The sequence below is a fragment of the Camellia sinensis genome, chromosome 10 (genome assembly GCF_055761805.1).
Source record: "Camellia sinensis isolate YWXY chromosome 10, ASM5576180v1, whole genome shotgun sequence".
In the NCBI taxonomy this organism is placed as follows: domain Eukaryota; kingdom Viridiplantae; phylum Streptophyta; class Magnoliopsida; order Ericales; family Theaceae; genus Camellia; species Camellia sinensis.
The window spans coordinates 118,999,156-119,020,215 of record NC_138970.1 but is presented as its reverse complement, the minus strand read 5'-3'; the positions used below and the strand labels follow the sequence as shown (position 1 = coordinate 119,020,215).

General features: G+C 37.2%; 1 protein-coding gene across 1 annotated transcript; it reads right to left on the bottom strand.

The window, feature by feature from the left end:
• Nucleotides 1-1,167: 1,167 nt before the first annotated feature.
• Nucleotides 1,168-19,820, bottom strand: LOC114317368 (protein EMSY-LIKE 3). Its single transcript, XM_028264069.2, has 8 exons — nt 18,809-19,820; nt 17,170-17,360; nt 16,899-17,008; nt 15,337-15,529; nt 3,120-3,350; nt 1,930-2,004; nt 1,746-1,803; nt 1,168-1,655 (listed from the first exon to the last, which is right to left on the bottom strand). Exons 1-8 carry the CDS (start codon nt 18,840-18,842, stop codon nt 1,561-1,563), a joined length of 987 nt encoding a protein of 328 aa, XP_028119870.2. The 5' UTR covers nt 18,843-19,820; the 3' UTR covers nt 1,168-1,560.
• Between the last annotated feature and the right edge of the window lie 1,240 nt (nt 19,821-21,060).

The window sequence follows — 21,060 nt, the reverse complement described above, 5'->3', positions numbered from 1 at the left end:
CTGCTACAACGGTCTGACACAACCACACAGTGTCTGCTACAACGGTCCGACATGACCCCGTAAACTGTCTTCTACATCGGTCCGACATGACCCCGTAAACTGTCCTGCTCTAACGGTCCGACATGACCCCATAAACTGTCTTCTACATCGGTCTGACACGACCACACAGTGTCTTCTACAACGGTCTGACATGACCCCGTAAACTGTCTGCTACAACGGTCCGACACGACCATACCGTGTCTCCTATCCTGTTTTGTTTTTTATTTATCAGTTTACTTTTCTGTTTTGTTACTCTCTTCAAACTCAAGTTGGTTAGTTCCTATCCTCCTTGAGTTTGAGGGGGGCTGTTAATGTACACTAAACCTAACCCACTAACCTAACCCACTACATCCACCCCACTAAACCTAACACACTTACCATCTCCACTACCACCCACCACCTCCACTACCATCCACTACCACCACTCACTTACCTCACACCTCTCCTATATAATAGCTTGTAACATACAAATCAATACACAACACACATCAATAAACATACAATCAATCAATAATACATCAGTTTATTTTACAGAGAAGATTAATCCCCAATAATGGATTGAAATCTAAGATAGAGATGGATGGAGATTGAGATTAAAGATGTTAATAGTAGATAGAGAAGGAGAGTGAGAACCACAATTAATATCACTTAATACATTCATGGAGATTGGTGAGAGGTGGAGGAGGTATCGTTTTCAACCCTAGTCTCTGATAGAGACAATGAGATAAGAACTGAGGTACGATTGAGAGGGCATACATGCGTGCAAATGACTGGGTATTAACCTTAAGGATGGACAACTGTTATTCAAAAGCATCCAATTTGATTCAATCTGTTGCGGTTTAAGTTTTACAAAATCAGAAACTAAACTGCAAAAAAAAAAAATATATATATATATATATATAAACTACTAGAAAAATAAAACAGAACTGAACTGATTCGACTGAGGGACAAAACTGACTGAACCACTTGATGTTTCTAATGTTTTGTTCTAACGTTTGAATCAATGGATTCAACTAACAGACTCATAGCAAAGGTATATTCCCAGGACATGACATAAAAAAGTTCCTCAATGGTGCAAATGTGTTGTAAAGTGATATACGAATTATATGAAGTTAAGGAGGTCACGCATGAATCATGTAAATATGCTTGCTATTAGCTACAAACACAGTACATTATTTCGATATGCCCACACTAGCCACAACCAAGAACAACACAGATACTATGACCATAACACAGCAGCCTTTCTATTGCCATATTGTTCTCTGCACTGAATTGACACTTCAACTGTGTGTGATTGAGGGAATTCTAGTAATCACCTGTGTTAGGGTAGGTACTCAGCAGAAGGTTTGAGCCCAAATGTGACCATCCTACAACAACCAGTATACTATCACAAACTAATGCCTAAAACAAGGTGCTGATATGCTGAGAGCCTGTACAGCGGTAATGTGCTACCCATATATATATATATATATATATATATATATCTACATCTGAACCCATCAATGGAGTCTCAGTCTGTTATCAACCTGACCATACATACAAGTCCTTTTGTGTTGCCATCCCTCTTCCAATTCTCTGGAGCTCCTCATGATATTGAAATTGTTTGGGAGAATCATCTGAGAGATTGCAAATAAGAGTCCACATGTTGCATTGATAAACAAGTCAAAAAGGAAGCAAGATTGATACAAATAATTGACTCGACTCACCCCCATCTGACACATCAGCAAGTTTTGCAAGCACTTCAAGGATTGCTACCTCGTGCTCCTAGTAGATTAGAAGTTCACAAAGCAGTTCTACCATTAATATATGACAATCCAGACATGAACTGTTGTAACTTTGCCAAGAACAACGTAGTATAAGCAATGCTACGGAAGTGGGAGCAGCAAGTACCATGAGGATTGCCTTCGCCTTCTCCACTTGAACAGGGTCAGGATTGACTTCCCTTCCACAGATCATACTCTCAACCTGCAATAGGGATTAAAAAACTAATAAAGATGAAACTCATGAGAATCTACACTTGTTTTATAAACCAAAAACCTAGTTGAATTGAAATATCAAGATTCTTCCTTGGATCACCATAACTTAGAAAACTTTAGGTAAAATCCATTAAATAGGTATAGTACATGCGATTGAAACCCCAAGGCCCTATTTAATAAGCAGTTTGGAGGAGGGCTTGGAGGCACGATTGGGATTGATAATACCACAGGCCCATGTGGGCCCTGCATGTTTTTTGTTGTCCCCTAATAATGCATTTGATTGGGGGGAAAAAAGAGTGAGATTGGTAGTACCATCGTATTACTAATCACCCCATTCAATGGTAAAAAATAATCCTCCTCTTACCCCATGTTATATCCTATCCTAATCAATGTACGAGTACTCCCATGGTATATATAATCTTATCCCCTATCGTACATATTTACCAATCCTGACTTCAATCCCACAGTATTACCAATCCCAAACAGTGCCAGAAAATCTAGTGTGTATCAAACATTGCCTAAAGGTTGTGGTCAGTGCACAAGGTTCCCACTTCTACAGCAGTGTAAGAGATGAGCTCCCACTTCTACAGCAGTGTAAGAGATGATGAAGGCAGCCTTCTCTCCACTTCACAAAGAGGCTGACCCCATGACTCGAACCCACGCCACAACACTAGGGAAAAAGAGCATTGCCATTGCGCCAAGTCATAACCTCTACATTCCAATATTTTTTTGGGTGGGTTACATTCCAATATTAGTTATTGCAAATAACTAGATTTAAAAAATAAAATAAATAAATAAATAAAAAATCCTACATCAACATCGCCGATGAAAAAAGTATTATTTGCGATGGCAAATTAACCCAACACACCCCAAACAAAATTGTTTCTTTCAATATCTTTTGCAACAGCATTTTGTTGTGGCTAAAACTAGCATTTGCCATCACAAAAAATGGCAACGGCAACTTTGTCATCGCAAAATGTTTTTGCCATCCCAGCATTTTTTACCCCCCATTTGCAATTGGCATGTTGTTGCAAATACTTTTTTTGACGACATGTTGCCAATGCAAAAAATCATTTTTTTAGTTGTGAGCTTATCTTGCTGCACCTTATGCAGAAGCTTATTTGTTGCACGGATCTTAATTATATCAGATGTTTTTTGGAGATTGTCAACATCAGCAACATAAAAGCCCATCTTTGATTGAGGTTTCACTGGCCCTCTATTTTTGCTTGCAGATGGGGCCATAACATCAGGAACAACTGCTTTCATCGGCTGCCCTGCATTGCCGGTGGAGTAAGTAAGCAATCCTCCAATACTTTGACCATTCCTGTACTGTGCCTGGATAAATTCGATAAACTTTCAGCACTGTATAAAAACATAAATATTACAAATACATAGATGACACAAATATACTCATTTACGTTCCAAACCCTAGTGAAGCAATTAGAAAAACTAAAAGGACTACATGAAATTCTTAGTGTTATTGAAATACAATTGACTAGGTGGCACTACAGCACAGGTCCAAAAGATCTGCCTGTTTTCAGTTTCATTCAAAAAATAAAGAAGTGCACCCCACTAGCAAAGAGTGCAATTCACCAACAATTAGAAACCAAGTCATGCTAAAGTAACAAATTTATTTTCATAAAAAAATGGCCCACAGTTTCCATTTCTTAGGCAACCAACACAAAACCAAAATTTCAGGGTTTCCACAAAACATCAAAACTGATGTAGCAAGAACTTCTTCAGATTGTCCTAAAAAACTAGAAGGGCAAATTAATATGTTGATTTGTTTCATGAGAAAGAGATAGAGGCAATGAGAGAAAGAGAAGAACATAGGAAAAGAAAGAGAATTCAAAAAAAAGAAAAGAAATGAAGATTAAAATAAATCAATAAATAAATAAGGAGAAGGATAGACGGAAAGATAGAGAGGAGAGAAAGAGAAGAGGGGAGAGAGAGAAAGAGAGATCGCATGGCCCCTACAACTATTCAACTTTTATACGTCTTCAGAGTTATTCCTTTTTCCACAGCAGGCCATTTTTTAGGCCTTATAATCCCGAACAAGTAATTACTATACAAGGCTAGCCCTACCCAATATTATTATACCAGCAGAAGCCACAAGATTCACCCCCAAAACCCTAAAAATACAAAAAAAAACAAAGAAGTATAATAACATAATTAGAAAATGATTTTGATGGCTCAATTGAAAATTATAATTTCAATCTTGCATCAACTTGGTTGCATCAAAAACAATTGAAACACACCCAATAGTGAGTTGTTTCGAAATCTATCAAGATTACCTTAACAAAAGTTATTTCTACTATCCTTTTTTCTTTTTGTGGATAACTTTGTAAACCTTATTTGGTTGGAGCTTGTTGGAGAGTTTGATATGCATTATTTGACCCTTTTCCTAACAACTCAAGCATTTGGAACTAGTAGCTATCTAATATGGTAACAAAGCTCAGGCTAAGTGAGGTCTTGGATTCAAGTTTCTTTGTCTATATTTGTCCCCATTTCCATTATGTTTCTCTCTATGTTTGGATGATTGCATCTCCATGTGCAAGACAGACTTGCACATGAGAAACGGTGCTGGAGAGTTTGATATGCATTGTTGGGCCCTTGACTATAACAACTTAAGCTTTTGGAGCTAATGGTAATCTAACAGAATCTAATGCACATTTAGAATAATATACACTTAAAATGGAATCCAAAAGCAAAGCAATTCTCAAATTGAGAGAGAGAAGACAAATGCCCCAATTAGGAAAACTTATTCAATGCTCCTGGAGCGCCACGTGTTCATACTCTTTTACTAATCATCATACACTATGCCCCCTATGTTCCTCAATCACTCGACACAAAATCATAGGCCCTACCTTCTCCAGCAATCACGACACCTTGGAGCACCACATGGCCATGCTCCAGGAGCACCCAATAACCACTCCCCTATTAAGGGCTAGAGAGAGAAACCAACCTCTACTCCAATCACAATGTATATTCTTTACTCAAAAGCTAAGTACAATAGTATTAAATCACCTATTTATAGACTACAAGTCTACAACTAAACTACAACTAATAGGCCACCTAATCAAACACTTAAGATATTTATTCTACTACATCAGTACTCCCCCTCTTGAAGAAACTTGACCTCAAGTTTAAGAAGCCACTATGTGAACTCAATGTAACATCACTTTTGTAGTCATAGGTAAGGAAGAGGTGCTGCATTTCCTTGCTCAACACAAACATGGTCCTCACAATTCATTCGTCTATGAATACATCGACCTGCTTCCTTGGTTAAACAACCATAGGTGCAACTGACAACTCCAGTCATGTCCATACCCTCTTGCTAAAGCTTGGATAGACTCTCATTGTCCCATGCCTTTTCACCTCTGACTTGCAGAATGGTGCACAAGAGTACTCTTCCTGTTGAAACGAGACCACTAGGCTGGCAAATGATATCTTCCAAAAACAAGGCTGAAGGATGTAACAAATTGACAGGATTGACTTTAAACCCACTAGACAAGAATGACTTGAGAGAAACTGATCACGAGCTGGACTCACTCCTTTCTTCCTTTCTTCCTTCGAACACAATGGCTAATTGAGCATCACAACAAGCAACCCCACATGACTCAAAACAACTTCCTAAAGAGGCATGAAAGGTGTACCAAAGATAAGCTTCAAATAAACTCTTTGAAGCTTTCAAAGATTTCAATGTCGGCTTGTAATGCAACAAGTCATCCACTCCTTTGTTTCAACTCATCTCTTTGATTATGAGTTTGATTTGAATTAGCATCATTGCTCCTTCCAATTGAGAGATTCATCTCTGTTCTTCACCTAAATTCGCAGCGAAAGATCTGTCTCAGAGACAAGGTTATAGGCCAATCTGCAGCAAACTGATTCACAGTACACTAACACAATGCATTCAACAAGACTTCAGAATAGTGTGACAAAAGCACCTTCAATGCAGTACGAAGCAGAGCAGTCCAACCAACAGAATATTCGAATTAACAGACTCAAGAAATAACAGCAAAATTAAATCTCGCACAATATCGAAATGTTGGCAAACCCAGTCCTCAATCAAAGACAGGCACTAACAGCTCACAATACCAAGAATCCAAGAACAGATCTAGGTCAAAGCTCAATCTATGAAGTTGAATCCATATCACAAAACCAAATCGCGAAACCGAGTCCAATAGTAGAAGACAATTCACAAACACGTTGAGAAATCGAAGTGAAATCTAAAGAACCAGAATCGCGACTGTAACTAGGGTTTCGAATTGCAGTTTGGATTTCAAATCGAGTTTCAGATCTCACCTAGGATCTTCAGATTGAGTTCAAATCTTCAACTTGGTCTCAGATCGAGTTTGGGTCTTCAACCTGGATGTCAATTCAAGTTTGGATCTTGACAAAGAAACTATCGAATCGAGGTCGCAACTCAACTATGGCGTTAGATCAAGGTCAATCTAGAGTCACGATGCTTCTAGAGCTGGTATTCTCAGGTCACGAATTAGATTCACAAAATCGAAATAGCAAAACTAAACCTAGGTCGAAATCAGATCACGATGTCGATTCACAAAAGCTGGCAATGGAATCGAAGTCAACAAGAGATCTATTAAGCTCTGCGAAGTATCTGAGGCACTGAATCTAAGTCAATCTCAGACTAGAGTCACAATCGCAACAAGTCTTGAATCAAATTCGGGGTATTTGATCGACACAGACGTAAGGAAAATTAGGGCTTGTGTTGCTGCAAATTACCAACCAGGTTTAAGCTACGAACTGAGTGAACTCAATTCATGCAATCATCACATGAATAGGAACAAAGAATCTGAACTGAGGCTCTGATACCAACTAATGCAATACAAATGCAAATCAATGATCAAATTGAGAGAGAGAGAGAGAGAGACAGAAGACAAATGCCCCAATTAGGAGTAAAACCATCCAATCATAATGTATATTCTTTCATAAAAAACTAAGTACAATTATTAAATCACCTATTTAAAGACTACAACTAAACTACAACTGGATAGGTCATCTAATCACACATTTATTCTACTACATCACTTTTGTTTGACAACATTAAGTTAATGATTTGTGGTCCACATTGACATTTACTTCCAGATTATACGCTTGAGCAATTCATGTGAAAAGGGTCGTGTAGCATGTTTAGTGGTCTAATTATATAACATTTCTATCAATTTTGATTTTATTTGCAAACATTTCCATGCATTTCCAAACTTGTAGCCTTTTGCGATGTGTTTCCAAAATATTTCCATTTCCTAGCTGAATGAACCAACACACTGAAATGAAGTTTTGATCCCAGTCATCAAGCTTCAACTTGACTCTATGAAGATGTGAATGTCTTCCTCATTTAACCCTAAATTAGGAGATTGAGACCTGCCATCTAAAGTATCTACCCCCAAGCACAAAGTAAGCCTTTAGTCTAGCAACAGACAAGGCTCCTTAACTGTGTTTGGATCATAGATTTAGATAGTGAAAGGACAAAACAAGAGAATTGGAAAAAAAAAAAATGTTAAAACCTACCATCACCTACTATACCTACCACCACCTACTACCACCTACTACACACCTACCACTACCACCTACTACCACCTACTCCACTACATCTCCTATATAAGGAGCCCCTCACCATTTGTAATTAATAACATACAACAATCAATAATACAATCATTTCTCTTTATACATTAAATTTCTACATGGTATCAGAGCAAGGTTAAAGATCTTGGTGTTCTCGGTGTTCTCCGCCTTCCAGCGGGCGGTAACCTTGCCTTGACCGCCCGCCGGATCTCAACCAATTGGAACCTCCATCAACTCCAGCAAGAGGCTCACAGGAAATGATCCATACCAACAACATCATAGCAACTCTCGTCATGATCGTCACGATCTGAACGGCTTTGATCCTCTGCATCAGACATGATCCCTCTCCCTCATGGCCATGGCAGCTACATTTACACACAGCAGCAGCTCCTATCACACAACTCACAGTTTTATAGAGACAGAAAAAGAGAGCGAAATGGCATCATCACCCACAATGGAGTCACTGATTCTGCACCTCCACGACATCTCCGCCGTGAAGTTCGGCAACTTCAAACTGAAATCCAGCATCTCCTCCCCAATCTACATCCATCTCCACCTCCTCCAAAATCCCCATGCTCATGCGCCGCAAAGAAATCCAAGACTACGGCACTTCCAAACGCCATCGAAGGCTCCTTCTCCCCCGGCCAGATCTGCCTCGTTGTTGAAGATCTCGTCACCAGCGGCGCCTCCGTCCTCGAAACCGCTGCTCCTCTCCGCGCCGCCAGGATCAAGGTCACCGACGTTGTCGTCCTGATCGATCACGACCAAGGCGGGAGCGACAACCTCGCCGACAATGGTATCGCGCTTCCTGCAATGGGTGTGATGATACGGAACTGCAAATACATCCCATCGCCGTTGATATGTTGCCGGCGGCGGATCAGCAGGTGAAATCGTTGCAGACTGTTAAGGATGTGCTTAAGTTGGAGAAGGAGATGTGGGATAGGTTTTATGCTACTGGCTTCTGGAGAAGTCCTTCTCAGAGACACAATCCTTAAAATAAAATAAAATAAAGTAAATAAATAACTACTGTTTTCAAACAAAAACAAAAAACAATCTCGAGCAAATACATGGTGGTAACTTTCCTTTTCCTTTTTTTTTTTATTCGTTTTCTTATTATTATCATCCTCATCATCATGTACCCCACTTTCTCTCTCTCATTTTTTCACTTTCCCACCCACCGGGCACATGCTTTCGCCATTAATATATTCTTATTATTATTATTAAAAAAAAAAAAAAAAAAAAAAACACCCATTGCAGGTTTTCACAAAACTGTGGACCAAGAAACCCACGTGAACCACTCTCTTTTTCCCTCACTCTCTCGTTTTGATTTCACATATATTCTTATTGTTTCTTTATCTTTTTTTATTTATTTTTCTTTCACTTTATTTTTAATCTTTTTTTCATTATTATTTCTTTGAAAAAAAAAAAAAAAAACAGACGAAGCAGACGACCTGCACACCAAACTCATTTTATTCATGTCGAGGCTCACCCCGATCACCATTTTACACCAAAAATAAAAAAATAAAAAATAAAAAATAAAAAAAAAAACCAACCAACAACCCATACCAAAACAACCACATCCACAGGCGGGATTTTTCTTCTCTACTCTGCCGTCGGTCTCTTCTTCTTGCCTCCGTCTTGGGAGGCCCTTGACGGTGTTGCCTCCGTGTTTCCCACTCCACTGGGCACGATCACTACTCCCTGTTCCTCCACTGCAGCATATGGCGGACCTCCAAATCGGAACATAACGGTGGCCTTCCGCTTCAGCTCCTTATTTTCCGCCTTTAGCAGACTTATCTCTACTCGCGCATCCTTATACATGCGTTGGAGCAGAGCCAGCTGGGCGTTTAACTGCTGCACCTCATTTGTCCTACTTTGCAGCCGGTGCGACAGGTTTGTGACCGCCGTCATGGTCTCCACACATGACTTCAAAGTATACTGATTGGCCTCAATATCAGTTTGCACCGCCATTTTTTGCTCCACCGACCGCATCGGAAAGTTCAACGGAGCAAAACCAGAGGCGCTTGGTTGAGGTTCACTGGCCACCGCACCAGTTATCTCTCTTGTTGACTCGTTGAGGTCGGGAAAGAGAGTGAGCAGACCACGGGACGAAGAGGCCATATTCTGGGTAGCTAAACGGGAAGACGAGGCCATGTTATGGGTTGCTGAGTGTTTCAGAGAAGGGTTGGTTACAGAGTGTTTACAGAGTGTTTCAAGATTTGCAGCTCTTAGCGACAAGCTCTCAGAGAACGAAGAGGTTTCAACTGGTTTGTTATGCTTCCAAGCCTCAGCCTCAGCCTCCGCTTCGGTTTATAAAGACCATGATGAAGAGGCAGACACGCGCATCATGCGCCGCTCGGCGCTAGACGACAACATGGGCGCGCCTTTTGATGGCACGCCTTTTGATGACACGCCTTTTTATAGATTGGGCACGCCTTTTGATGGCACGCCTTTTGATAGATTGGGCACACCTTTTGAGGGTGCGACTTTTTAAGGGGTCCGACAAGACTCTGTAAACTGTCCCGACATTGATTCCGGTTAGCTCCTTCATGGGTCCGACAAGACTCAGTAAACTGTCCCGACATTGATTCCGGTTAGCTCCTTCATGGGTCCGACAAGACTCTGTAAACTGTCCCGACATTGATTCCGATTAGTTTCTACAAGGGTCCAGCAAGACTCCGTAAATTGTCACAACAACTGTCACAACATTGTCTGCTACAACGGTCCGACATGACCCCATAAACTGTCTTTGTTAGAATTTACCATCACCTACCACACACTCACCTACTCCTCACCTACCACCACCTAACATACATCTATATAATCAATCAAGTGTAACAGAATCAAACAATCAATCAGATATCAATCAATAACACAATCAATTTTATCCATTGAATTTTAACATGGTATCAGAGCAGGTTTAAGAATCTAGTATTTTTCGCTTCCCCGGCGGGCGGCAACCTCACCTTAGCCGCCCGCCGGACCTCAACCTAGTCTGCTTGCAGCAGCTCTCCAAGTATCAACCAAGTTTTTCCAGACCCATCCTCCACACAGACCACAGACCAGCAAGACTCTGTAAACTGTCCGACATTGATTCCGGTTAGCTCCTTTATGGGTCCGACAAGACTCTGTAAACTGTCCCGACATTGATTCCGGTTAGTTTCTACAAGGGTCCAGCAAGACTCCGTAAACTGTCACAACAACTGTCACAGCATTGTCTTCTACAACGGTCCGACATGACCCCATAAACTGTCTTCTACAACGGTCCGACATGACCCCATAAACTGTCTTCTACATCGGTCTGACACCGCCATCCAGTGTCCTCTACACCGTTATGACACCACCATTCAGTGTCTTCACCAATGGTCTGACACGACCATACAGTGTCTCCTATCCTTTTTTATTTTTATGTATTTTCTTGTTTATTTTTATGTATTTTCTTGTTTTGTTCCTCTCTTCAAACTCAAGTTGGTTAGTTTCTATCCTCCTTGAGTTTGCGGGGGGCTGTTAGAATTTACCATCACCTACCACACACTTACCATCACCTACCACACACTCACCTACTCCTCACCTACCACCACCTAACATACATCTATATAATCAATCAAGTGTAACAGAATCAAACAATCAATCAGATATCAATCAATAACACAATCAATTTTATCCATTGAATTTTAACAGTCTTCTACATCGGTCCAACACGAGCCAGTGTCTTCTACATCAGTCTGCCATAACCATACAGTCTTCTACAACGGTCTGACCCGACCATACAGTGTCTCCTATCCATTTTTTATTTTTTAGATTATTTTCTTGTTTTGTTACTCTCTCCAAACTCAAGTTGGTTAGTTCCTATCCCCCTTGAGTTTGCGGGGGGCTGTTAAAACCTACTATCACCTACTCCACCTACTACACCTACCACCACCTACTACACACCTACCACTACCACCTACTCCACTACATCTCCTATATAAGGAGCCCCTCACCATTTGTAATTAATAACATACAACAATCAATAATACAATCATTTCTCTTTATACATTAAATTTCTACAAAAAACTAAAATAAAAAATTAACTTCTATTTCATTCACATTTCCCTCACTTTTTCCTTTTCCTTTCCCTTTCTACATTCTTTCACAAATCCATAATCCAAACACAACCTTAGAGAACCACCTAAGTTTAAAATGGAAATGTGGAAAATATAAGATCATGTTTGTCATGTCCCTTGATCTTACAACAAAACACAACCTTAGCACGCAATATAAATTTCAATACAACAAATAGTAAAAGAATAATAATAAATTAAACCAAGTTAATTTTAAAAAATAAAAATAAAGGAACAAATCGCAAGAACCAATAAACTATCAATATTGCACCAGACACCATACTACGGGGGTGTTTGATAACCTATTTTAGCACTTAAAATTGAATGTATTAAGTGATAATCAATCAAACTTGTTTGATAACCATAATTGATATTACTTAAAATTTAAGTGCCTATCAAAATGTAAACTAAAATTAAAAAAAATTTAAATCATATGAAACTTACTTAATTCTAACCAAATTTATATATACTAAACATAAGTATCAATATACACTATTATAAACTCACTACCACCACCACCATCACCATCACCTTCACTACTGCTACCACCACTATGCCACAGCCACTACCACCATCACCGCTACTATTACCACCGCCGCCGCCGCCGCCATGTCACCGCCGCCATAACTACCACCACTACCACCACACCATCGCTATTGGTACCACCACTGCCACCACCATTAACACTACCACTACCGCTACCACCACCATCATACCACAACACCAACACCAACACCAACACCACCACCACCACCACCACCACCACTACCGCCATCACAATATAAAAATTGAAATATAGAATTTGAAAATAACAAATTTTAAATTTGATATCATACATACAAACAACTTATTTTTAGTTCAGCAGTTAAATTTTTATCAAACAACTTTTCAACTTAAAAAATTCAACATTCAATTTTTAAAACTTAATTTTCAGTCTTTAGTCTTCAGTTTTACCAAACACCAAGTCTAACTCAACTCATAGGTTTTAGTAATAAAATTTATCAGCCCCAAATAAAATTCAATGGTGTAAATGGACTAGTATTGTGGTTAGAATACCAAAAAAGATAAGATCAAAAGTAACAACCCTTTTCTCTTTAATACAAATCTAATATTCTTAAGATCCAAAATTGAATCTCTTGTCCGTGTCCGAATTCACCCAAAAAAAAAAAAAAAAAGAATCTCTTGTCCGTGGAAATCACCATTCCTAGTCAATATTCCAAATTTAAAATGCTGATTTTACAAACAAAACTTGGGTCTCCATTGATAATACAAAGTTTACTACTTCATACATTAAATTATAGGCCATCTCACATGTATAACATAAAAACCATGATAGAAAACGGAGCCTTCAATAATGAGTCTTTGACCATTTCCCTACTAAGTAGCACAATCAACAGGTAGATTTTGGTTCTTTTTTTCTTTTAAAGAAAAATAAAAATAAATTAGATTTAACCTATTATCAAAGGTAAGCTATTGATCATTAAAGGATGAAAATTCATGTTCAAGCCAGATTATAGACCATGCAAGGACACTATCCACACACACACACCAAAGAAGAAGAAGAAGAAGAAGAAGAAGAAGAAGAAAGAAAGAGAGAGAAGACTAAACTAGAATACTTGGCATTTATGAAGATGGGTGCAAGTGTAAATGATTTGCAATCAATGGACCATCTCCCACATAATATCAAGCCATTTGGGCTTATTTAGGAATATTTAACAATTTAATTTTTTTATTCAAATTATTTCATTCCCTCAAAAGCCATGTTTGACCTATTCGGGTATTAAAGAATTGGCATTATTTTGCAAGGCCAACTATCGTTCTTGGTCAACCAATGTTCTCTGACCAACTTCAATAAATTATACAAATGAATTATTTTTTCTTTTGTAATAAATTCAATGGGTGAACCCTTTTTTAAATGAATTTTGTACATGAAACCCATGAAATTTTTGTTCTAAAATTTTTTTCTTAAATAATTGATGAATTTTTTGGGTAAATGAAACAGCATTTTGGCCAACCATGTTTGACCAGCATTTTGGCCATCCATGTCATTTGGCATTTGGATGTCATTGGCTATCCGAGCTAATAATTACAGGGCATGTAATCCTCTTTGATCTAGTTCGACAAACAAACATGGCCTAAGGCCATATTATACACTCACAGCATTTTGACTGGGAAAAGAATAAAAACTATTCAATATTTTAGTAATTTTGCAAAAACAAATGTCTCAAATAAAATCAATACATTAGCAAATGGTCCACTGAGGCAGATTGCTAGGTGTGGACTTGATACAATCCTAACCTTTGGCAATATTTGCATATAGTAGTCGTCCTAAGAGACACACCCACATTCTTGAACTTGACAGCCAATATTCTACCTAGAAGAAAATATAATTTACTATATCAATATAAGGATACATAATGGTTACTCTACCATGTATTCTTGGGGACTTGCTTTTTACAACGTTAAAATTGGCATAACCTTGGATGATGCTCTTCATCACTAGAGAAATCAATATTCAAGGTTGGCACTTATCACTAGGGAAAATCCATCTCTTGTTTATGTCTAGGACTCTAGGAACATATGGTTATCAGTCTAAATGTGTAAAATGTCTACAAGCACGTATAGTCCTGTCTTGAACGGTAGTTAAGTTCATTGTGCTATGATGGTGCCCTAAATAAAAGACCCATATAGCAAGTTTTAAACATCTTCCTATGCTATGATCACAAGTCATATCATCATATGAAACTTATCATGAAAAAATAAAATAAAAATATCATCATACTGCAACACCAAGATGAGACGTTAACTGTAGGGTCAATGATTTGTTCCCATGTATCCAGCAATAAGAATTAGTTCAGATGCTATAATTCCATGAAACGTAAACCTAAATCTAGACACATGGCCCCTTTTTTTTTTTGCTTACATCATCTTATAAAAAACAAATGAAATATTTGTGAAAGAAACAACATTTGCTTACATCATCTCATAAATAGGTTCTTCTTGGGAATAGACAACACATCTTATGCTTCATATTTTGGTTGGATAAGAATCTACAACGCACTAGAACGCTTCACATTATGATATCTTTTTTATTTTTCAATTCAAAAGCTATATGTCACTAGCAACTGATAGGAGCAATATTTGAAAAGGGAATGATATAATTGACAAAAGGAAATTTTATTCCGCTTAAACTAACACCATGCTTTTTCAGAGAAACTAGATCTATGCACAATTTAACAGCAAATTCAAGAAGTTCGTAACTCCCACCCCACCCCACTCCACTATTTACTCGTTTGTAAAGCATACACACCCCATTGTCGTTTGTTATGGTAATGGGGAGCTCCACTTCTTCTTCTTCTTCTTTTATTTTTAAATTTAAGACGATATGGAAAACTGACTAATTTTTAATAGTATTACTTCATACTTGCCTACCATCCAGGATCCTATACATATATTGTGTGCCACAAATCTATTAAAAAGTTTCCACTAAATGCTGTGCTATATGCTCATATTTTGGAATGTTAAGCTAATCTAGCCAGTGTACCTTGTATATATAGTAAATTTGACCAAGAAAATTTAAGTAAACAGATGCATATTGCATTCCATCTTGAGCTTCTGCTCTCTCTACTTACTGGAAATGAAGAAGGATTAGCAGCTGAAGTAGGTTGACTATGAGACACATATCTCTGTAACATTGAAACATCAGGATGGGAAGTCATCGATATTTTGTGAGAAGCATTGCTCATAGAACTAGGAACAAAGCCAGGAGCATCCATTCTACTGGAAGACAATTCTTGGGCATGGCAGGTGCTTTTTCGCCATTCCCTATTGCAAGTAATAAATCGTCCATGTGTTCAGTCATAATAACTAAATAATCAGTTAAACAAACACAAACACACAAATGCAGGTGAACAATACAATTATACAATAAAATTTCTCTTTTCTGTTGCTAATCAAAAAAATATATATATATACAATTATATAATTCAATATGCAAATGAATATTGCAAATTAGGTCTGTTCATGGTATCTGCGAACCCACCAAAACCGTCCAGCCCAAACCGACCAGTAAAAGTACAGATGGTTTCAAACAGACAGGTGTCGGCTGTGGTTTTGTTCTGTGAGATTTGGCGGTTCTGCAGTCAGTGGTGGGTAACTGGTTTTTATATTCAACCAACCTGATCTGATCTAAAAAAATATTAGTTATATATTTAAATCTCGTGCTGTCATACGTTTTTGACTCTCGGAAAGGCAAATATACATTTAAATCTTCTGGTCGGACTCATTTTTGGTTTTTGGAAAGGCATTAATTTGACTCCATGTAATTGACATAAAAGCTGTGTATCTGTTTCTCATAAACACACACTCTCTCTATCTCTCTCATAAAAATAATGTGCATCTATCTATTTCCCATAAAATCACTCTCATAAATAAAAAATTAACAGAAGACTAAGAGACTTCTCTGTATTTACTCTTGGGCTTATCTCTCTTTTCGAAATTTCTTGTCTTTCATCTTTGTATCTATTTCCCATACTCTCTCTCTCTCTCTCTCTCTCTCTCTCTCTCATCAAAATAATGTGTATCTATCTGTTTCCCATAAACTCTCTCTCATAAATAAAAAATTAACAAAAGACTAGGAGACTTCTGTATTCACTCTTGGCCTATCCTCTATTTCCCTTCAAAATTTCTTATCTTTGCGTCTCTCTCTCTCTCTCCCTTCTCCTTACCGATGGCGGTTATCGACAACGTGTCGATGATGAGCGCTAGCGATGGGAGAGATAGTGAGGGCAGTGCTGGCGGCAATGAGCAATAGAGAGGGTTGTGGCATTTGGTGACATGGTATCCCCTCTTTCCTTTCCCTTTTCCCATTTTATTTCCTTCTCTCTCTCTCTCTCTCAGATATGTATGAGTTTAAGTTATTGTGAATTTTGAATTTCATTTCCCCCATATTTTTCTTCCACTGTTTTTCTCTAGCAAATCTTTAAAATTAACCGATCTGACTGCTAAACCGCGTGCTTGTTCTAGGTTGATTTCGATGATGACCAGTTGGCAACAGTTGAGTGATTTCCCAACCTGATCGTGTCAGTTCAATTGACGGATTAAGAGTGAACCCGAGCCGAACAAACCCATGAACACCCCTATTGCAAATAATGACTATATATAACTTTGTCTATAAAAATAGAACTATGACCACCTTATCATTCTGGCAAACTCATCTGACTGAATCTCAGTGAGGAGCTTTCGGTGTTCCTGATCTGTAACATTTAGCTCTCTACGCAGCTCAGTAATCAGCCCCTCTTTGCCCTGTAATAATGTGCAACTATTACTTTGGCAATTCTGTTAGCATCCATAAAAGGTTATGTTCACACGTAAGAGACAAAATAACCATACAGTTGAAGAGCTAAAAGTAATACTATTAAAAAGTTTGAATGCAAAACAAGCAGATCAATGTTAAAAAAGCATACCCAAGAAAGAACATCAGATTGAGCCATGAAAGCCCTCAAGACAGCAGTGTATGCCTCTTTCTCGATACACTGAATTCTAGACCTCACAACCACAGCATCAGTTCCATATGATTCTGTTAGCGGAGGCATCCTTGGAGCACCGACCCGCAAAGAATTATCAATACTTTGAATTGGAATATTTGAGTGAGACCCTGTACAACACCAAAATTTGTAAGTGCCTACAATTATTTAAGCAACAGAAACATAAATAATTAAATAGACTAACAACAAACAGACTCACTCGCTAGGCAAGTTAGTGAGTGGCCTAAGGCCCCGATTTGATAAGGGGCCCCATTTTTGTATGTAATCTAGATGAATTGCTGCTATAATAGGCCTGCAATGTGTTTGTGCAGACGGTTGGATGACATGGGACAATAAAGTATGGGTAAATTACACTTTTAATTTTCATAGTTTGATCTAAATTTCACTTTGATTCTTATTATTTAAGTTGACCAATTTGGTTTCAACACATCAAATTTAATTTTAATTTAGTCATTTTGTTCAAGTTAGTAGTTAAAATTAATGATTTTGAGGCACTTGTTAATCTCCTAAAGTTTATATAGAAAAAATTAACAAAAATTTGGTCTAGATTCATTTCCAAATACATGCATTGCTTATAGAATATTATTAACAGCATCACTCACATTAAATTGTGCAGAAAGAAAATTTTCAAAATTAAAATTAGCAAAAATCTTACCTAAAATTTGCTATGTCACAAGAAAAAATAATTGGATTAGGCATAATATCAATTGAAAAGGATATACTTGAAACACTCCGAATTAGTAATTGGTTCACATGAACTTCAGAAAGCAACATTAGCATTATAATAAAGTAAAAGATATAAAACATTCAAAACTTCAAACCCAAATAATACCAAAGTGGTTTTCTTATTATTTAAAAGCTCTCTTTATACATACATACAGAGGCATATACAGATACATATACATATACATATACATATATATATATATATAGAAATACACATATATAACCCTAACTAGCTTTCATTTCATACCGTTTCTGCTTTTGCAACCCTTTCTTTACGCTGTGTTTGGTTGAGAGACTTGGGAAGGGAAAAGGAAACGACAGGTAAAATGTGAATAAAATATACTACATTTTATCTAGTTTCACATACATTTTCCCTTTTCCTTTTCAAATCCTTTCCCAAATCCCTAATCTTTTTAAATTTCTTTCCAAATCTCCAACCAAACACAGACTTACACTGTGTTTGGTTGGGAGATTTAGAAAAGGAAAAGGCATGTAAAACTAGGTCAAATATAAGTATGTTTTATTCATATTTCAAATCCTCCTCAAATCCCTCTACCAAACACAGAATTAGGGTTTTTTTATTTCCCAAGCTTCTATATGAAATATACATATACAAAGGAAATTCTCTCTGCTTACAAGTCGTTCTCTCTAGCTTACAGAAGAACGTTTAAAAAAGCTCTCAACTCACTCTCACTCTCACTCTCTCACTCTCATTCCAAACCATGTTTTTATCAGGTAAGAATTGCAAGAGACGAAGGAAAAAGATTTGAAGAAATGAAAAGAAAAACAAAGAGATAAAAAATGGAATAAAATAACGAGTAAGCATTTTTACCAATGCAGCGGTGGTGGTGACAGGTGTAGTCCATGTTCACTGACCTCTTTTCCTGGGAAACTCAAACAAGGAGAGAAAGAAAGAAAAGAAAGGCAGCAAAAACAAAACCCTGTTGTTGCCTCACCCTCCCAATGGTACCACACCTCACAATCAAATATAATTTCAATGAATTTAAAAAATAAGACAAATTATACTTTATCCTCTCAACTAATTTTTTATTTTACTGTTTCAAACTAAAAATTAATATAATATACTTTTTTTCATCTTTTAAAAATTCTCAATTAAACTTTTATGTCTCAATTTTGTTAACATAAAAGGCCAAAAATGTGTATGTATTGTGCACATGTTATATTTAAAACAAATTTTTAAAGTGCACATTATATCTATATTTTCTATCTATTTTGTTAACAAAATTGAAACATAAGAATTAGATTAAAACTTTCAAAAAATGAAGAAGGTACATTGTATTAATTTTTAGTTTAAGAGGGTAAAATGAAAAACGATAATAATTAAGGGGATAAAGTGTAATTTGCCTTTTAAAATAAAGGTCCCTCTCTAGTGAAGTTTAAATGGTTTCTGAAATTATTTAGCCCTCTTTTGGGATGAGCTTTTTTAGTTCCACTTTTTAACTATTTAACTATTTTTGTGAGAATCTGTATTTAATTATTCTTATAAATGTATTATATACTATGAACAATAAATGTAATCTTATCCAAACTACTTAATAAAATCAATATTGAGTAAATTAGGTAAAAACTATTCCAATTTAAATCACAAATAAAAATATTACTAAGGGCTGGTTTGGTATAGCCTAAAAAAGACAAAAACTCAAAAAGTTATTCAAAAATTAAAAAGCTATCATTATTCACAAAAAAAAATTAAAAAATCAATTTTCTAAACAAAAGTACAACTTTGATATCATCTATGTGCAGCTGCTATGCTGCGTTTGTTGACAATAATGAAATGATTGGGTGTAATTTTAGGAATTGGGATCCTCCCCTTGAGTCCCCTCCTTAATTCCCTCCTTGCAGGGGCCTTCGGGTCCACTTTGAGTCCCAGTTTTGATAATCCGAACCGTTAATATTTTTAGATTTATTCAGTATATCATACCTGTAAAAAATCAAATTGATCGAATATCATAAAGTATGTGTTCGGAAAATTGTTTATTAAAAAATAGTTTGTAGTCCCAATTTTCTGAACGCATACTTTCTGATATCCGATCAACTTGATTTTTTACAGGTATAATATACTGAATAAATCTAAAAATATGAACGGTTCGGATTATCAAAACTGGGCCTCAAAGTAGACCCGAAGGCCCCTGCAAGGAGGGAATTAAGGAGGGGGCTCAAGGAGGGGATCTGGACTCGTAATTTTAGATGGTTGTTGTTCGGCTTGTGGGGGCCATCACGGGTCCCGTTTTGATAATCTGAAGCGTTCAATGTGTAGAACTCGTCGAGTACTATATGCCTGTAAAAAATCACATTGATCGGATATTGATAACTACATGATCAAATCAGTTATGTACAACAAATGGATGGTGTTATAATTAACGATTGAAAAAAAATAAATCTAATCAAATAGCTATCGATATCCGATCAACGTGATTTTTTAGAGACATATAGTACTCGACGAATTTTACACATTGCACGGTTCAGATTATCAAAATGGGACCCGTGATGACCCCCACGGGCCGAACAAAACCGTCCAGTGCAATGTCCGAAAAGTAGGGGTGCAACTCGGGCGGGTTCAACCCGAGCAACCCGAGCCCAGCCCGAGTTTTTTTAGGGCTTGGGCAACTATATCTTGTAATCTGGACGGGCTTGGACAGATTTTTGATGCCCGAATTGCAATTCGGGCCGGGCTTGGGCAGAACCAATGGCCAACCCGAGCAACCCGAACCCGAATTGAATTTAATATATTATATAAATTATATAATATATAATATATACATAATTTAATAAATTATATAATATATATAAATTAAGTAAAAGAGTTAGTCTTAATTTTTATTTATTTATTTATTTTTTTGTTAGTCTTCTATTAAGTAAAAGAGTTAGTCTTAATTTTTATTTTTTATTTTTTATTTTTTTTTGGTTAGTCTTCTACCATTAGATTAGCATCTTTTATGTCTACCCTTAGATCTACCTACAGGTTTCTGGACTCGGACAATTCGGGCAATTCGGGCAATTCGGGCTAACCCGAGTTCAAAATACAAAGCTTGGGTCGGGCTTGGACAGCAATGCTCGGGTTCA